Raw genomic sequence first — 4737 nt, forward strand, 5'->3', positions numbered from 1 at the left:
CTCAGGAATGGGCCAGAACAGGGGTGTCCAACTCAATCGCACAAGGGGCCTAAATCCAAAACACACCTTAGGTCTCGGGACGAACAGGATAAACATGTCACGGCTGAGCTCCACTCAGCCCCTCCTTCCCTGCCTTGCTGAGCTGCAGTGATCGCTCATCTGCCTCACCTGTTCTGCCAGATACTTAAACCTTGCCTCTCCAGCCTTCTCCTGTCAGATTCTTCACGCCCTCAAAGCCCATGCAATGTCCAGATTCTTGATCCTAATCTTACATTCAGCTCTGAAATCTCCGCTCTGCCTTCAGGTCAGTCAACAAAACATTCATTGAACATAGAACAAAATTTTTAAAACTATAAAAGTATTTAACATAATTATAAACTAGATATATAGCATTACCTGTGATAATACTAGTGTGAATGCTGTAAGCTGAATTTAGATGCTGAAAATGATGAAATTGATATCTAAAAACACTGAAGTTAATAGCTGAAAACACTGAAGCTGATAGCCAGCTAAAATATTGAATAAATGCCAAATTAGCCAAAAAAAAAACTTAGGTTGGCTAAAACAGCTAGCTGTAGCTGAAAAAATAGCTAAACTTCAATATAGCCTAAAAAACAGAAAAAAGCCTGAATTAGCCAAAACAGCTAGCATGTAGCTGAAATATTAGCTAACTCCAAACAACCTAAAAAACTTAAAAAAAAATACTAAATTAGCCAAAACAGCTAGCATGTAACTGAAATATTAGCTAAACTCCAAAATAACCTAAAAAAATCCTAAAAATCTTAGTAAATGTCAAAATAGCACAAAAAGTAAGCAGAATGCCATTTTTAAAACTTTAAAACCATAACTTTTTAACATAATTATGAATAATAAAAAGGCAGGAATGTTATTCCAGAATAAATCAACTCAAGCCTTAATAACTTTCATTTTTTTTACTTTGTAAAAATGTATTTTGTCAAAATTATACAAGTTAGATAAGAGTACAAGATAACATCGGGCTGTTAATAACAATAAAATAAAATGATCTGGAGGGCCGGATCCTTGACTTTGACAGATGTGGGCTAGAAACTTGCTTTAAAAAATATTTTTATTTCAAAATCCTTAAATTTCTTTTCTTCACAACTGTTACGGATTAAACAACTGGCGGGCTGGATATAATTACTTTGTCTTTGACATGTGTGTGTTAAAGGGTTTAACATGTTGTAACTATTACAGCTATGAAGTAATACAAAAGATAAACTGAGACTCATAATTTATCTAAAAAAGTGTGAAGCCCTGATGTGTTCTGTTCAGAGAAAACACCTCTTGTTTGTTCACCTGTACACGTCTTGAAAACTGGTTAAATCTAGCTCCACCCCCCTCAGGTGTTCGGTTTGAAGGTGTCTCACCTGTATCCGATGTCTTCCCATCCTCGGTCCTCCTGGTGAAAACGCTGCATGGACCTCATGTTCCGTGAGCAGTTTGGAAAGGACAAACAGGGCGATGAGGGCAGGTAGGTGTGGTGGACGTAAAGATACTGGAGGGGGAGGGAAAGTGGGACCGGCGTCCCCCGCTGTGGTTTGGCTCCCCACTGACAGCGAGGGATGATCTGAGGGCATTCTGTCCGTGGAAGAGGTCAAAGGTTAGACAACCATCACAGATTGAACAACAGGCTGGTGTGAGCTCAGAACTGTAAATAATGTAAGACAACATTCTCATTTATGTCCCATGGTGCACCTGTGTTTGTGGTTCTTTTAATCAATCAGTTGTGGATACCTGCTACTACTAAAAAACGAGAAAGGAATTTCTTTTTAGTAGTTTGGTGCCTTTTCTGACTGAAAAAGAAGGCCTAGTGTTGGATGTAAATAAATTATTTTATTTATCAATTTCAGGAAATCTATTTCCTGTATAACAATTGCTGCGCTCATTCTCTAGTTGCAGCAGCGATTTGAATGACCTTTGAAAAGTTGAAGCCTTTGCCTTACGGGTGGTTGACCTGAACAGATGCTGCAGGTCTTTGTAATGTTCAAGCTCATAGAGACGAGCGGACGCATCTTAAGTGGAGCACAAGTGGATCTCACGTTTTCTGTGACGTTTGTATGGCCACCTCAAGGGACGTTATGGAAATGCAAAGTCCCATTGTGGGATAAATATACAGTGAGACAAACAAGTATTTGAACTCCTGACTATCAACTACAATTCTGACCCTTAGAAACCTGTAAGTCCATCTTTAAATAGTCCACCTTCACTAATTATCCTAAATTAGAAGCACACATTTGAGGTTGTTGGCTCCATAAAACAACTGTCCACACCTTACAATCAGTAAAACTCCAACTACTAACATTGTCAAGACCAAAGAGCCGTCCAAGGACACCAGAGAGAAAACTCTAGACCTCCACAAGGCTGGAACGCGCTACGGGCAATTACCAAGCACTTTGCTGAAAAAAGATCCAATTCTTAGAAAATGGACGAAGCTAAATATGACTGTCAGTCTCCCTCGGACTGGAGCTCCATGAAGAATCTCACCTGGTGGGGTCTAATGGTTCTAAGAAAGGTGAGAACTCAGCCAAGAACTACATAGAAGGAGCTGATCAATGACCTAAAAAGAGCTGGGACCACCGTTTCCATGGTTACTATTGGTAACACACTAAGACGTCACGGTTTGAAATCATGCATGATATGGAAGGTTCCCCTGCTTAAACCAGCTCATGTCCAAGTTTGCCAAAATGGAACTTTTTGGTCTTTATTCAATTCCTCGTGTTTGGCAGAAGAAGAATGATGAGGATGATCTATAGAACCTCATCCCTACTATGAAGCATGGGGGTGGTAGCATCATGTTATGGGTGTTTTTCTGCACATGGAACAGGACAACTGGAGAGGATGACCGGGTCAACGTATAATGAGATTTTCCTTCAGTGGCTGGGCCTTCCAAGGTGACAATGACCTGAAGCACACAGCCAGCAGAACCAAGGACTGGTTCTGTAGGAAGCAGATCAAGGTTCTGGAGTGGTCTAGCCAGTCTCCAGACCTAATAGAAAATCCTTAGAGGGAGCTCAAACTCTCAGCTAGAGCCTTGAAACCTGACTAATCTAGAGAAGATCTGTGAGGAGGAGTGGACCAGAATCCCTCCTGCAGTGTGTGCAAACCTGCAGAAAAACTACAGGAAACGTTTGACCTGTATAACCACAAACAAAGGCTATTGTACCAAATATTGATTATGTAGCAGTAGCAAACAAATAAATTATTAAACAAATCTAACAATGGGATTTTTAGATTTGTTTTTTTTTAGATGATGTCTCTCAGTGGACAAGATGAAAACTTCAGACCCCTCTTTGATTTCTAAATGGGAGAACTTCCAATATCATTGGGGGTACAAATACTTATTTCCAACAAAGTATCAGAAAGTATTTGTTGGTAAAATTTAAATTGTGACGTACAAATGATGCTGTAGTACGCTGCCCTTATACCGCTTTCTAGTCGTTAGTAAGATGCGAGTACTGGCTCCCTATTGGCCATACGCAAACATGGCACACATGGGTAGTACACGTGATATGCAAGTACCAGGAGGATGTCCGTACTAACTACAATGTCTATTTATGGAGTGATACTTCTGCCTTTATTGCAAGCAAAAGTCACAGTTTTGAGATCAAAATGAACTTTTTTCCGTTTTTTTTGCTTGTAAAAAAACCTTTTTTTTTCCTTAAAAAATGTTTTTGCAAAAAAAAAACATTTTTAGATGCATAGTACCTCATCTCGCTTTCACCCTATCTTTGGCATCGTTACTTTTGTTCCACCCCAGAGCGCCTGCCGATTGTAAGACGTAACGCTGAGAGAAAAAGTTGAACGCAAAGCCAAAGATCGGGTGAAAGCGAGATGAGGCATTACGTATCTAAAAACATTTGTGTGCTATTTTTATTTATTTTTTATTATTTTTTTTTAAGAAAAAAATGTTTGAAAATGCCAAAATAAACAAAAAACGTTGGAAATGGAAAAAATACTTTTGCAAGCAAAAAAAAAAAATTTCAAAGCAAATTGTCATGATTCAACTATCAGTTCACACTTCCGTCCACCAGAGGGAGCCCTCGCCAGAGTTTTGACCTCCACTGCCTCACTACAAGTCCCATCAGCCACTTCCCTTCCAGTACAGCTGATCACCATTAGCTCATCAGTACCATCCAGCATTTAAACAACCACCAGCCACTTCTGTTTTGTGAAGTCTTGTTTGGCCTAGCAGACATTCTGAGCAGTATAATTCCTAGTGACCTCCTCTGTGTACTGTCTTTTGCCTTGTTTATCTGCCTCACCCTTGTGATTTTGACCTTTGCCTGTATTTAGACTACGTATTATGTCTTGCTCGTGCTCAACTTCATTAAAATGTTAACATATGGATCCAAAGAACTCCGTCCCTGCTTTACACAAATATAAAATATTTTTTGCAACACTTTACATTTTGTTCGCAACTCAGAAAATTAGGATCTCTAAACTATGACTTTTGCTTGCAATATGATGGCACAAATATCACTCCATATCTAATTTCCTAATTTACAAGTGTCACATGAAAAGCACTAAAGGGTTCGTTGCACATTCTACAGAATTTGGAGGATTAAAAAGATACAATCTGTACGACACGCCTGCTTCTCATCTACTTCCTCCTTACAGGTCGTGTAAGAGTTTGTCCGTGAACATTTTCTCTCTTCTGGTTCACTATGTGGTCTACGATCTTGATATTTGTTGGGGGCCACCTGCTTGCACCCCGTA

At 39.5% G+C, this 4737-nt stretch overlaps 1 protein-coding gene and 1 long non-coding RNA gene across 2 annotated transcripts in view; one reads left to right on the forward strand and one right to left on the reverse strand.

Moving 5' to 3' along the window:
* Positions 1–20: 20 nt before the first annotated feature.
* Positions 21–4726, forward strand: LOC118598223. Its single transcript, XR_004947337.1, has 3 exons — positions 21–304; positions 1365–2072; positions 2534–4726. It is a non-coding gene; the product is annotated as an uncharacterized LOC118598223 (long non-coding RNA).
* The window catches only part of pglyrp2 (peptidoglycan recognition protein 2), a gene marked incomplete at its 3' end in the record, with an annotated part of 5774 nt that continues 2425 nt past the window's right edge, over positions 1389–4737 (reverse strand). The window contains 1 exon segment of the mRNA XM_024260703.2: positions 1389–1599. Within this exon segment, the coding sequence (XP_024116471.1) occupies positions 1389–1599 (211 nt within the window).

This window comes from Oryzias melastigma, unplaced genomic scaffold (genome assembly GCF_002922805.2).
Source record: "Oryzias melastigma strain HK-1 unplaced genomic scaffold, ASM292280v2 sc00204, whole genome shotgun sequence".
Classification (NCBI taxonomy): domain Eukaryota; kingdom Metazoa; phylum Chordata; class Actinopteri; order Beloniformes; family Adrianichthyidae; genus Oryzias; species Oryzias melastigma.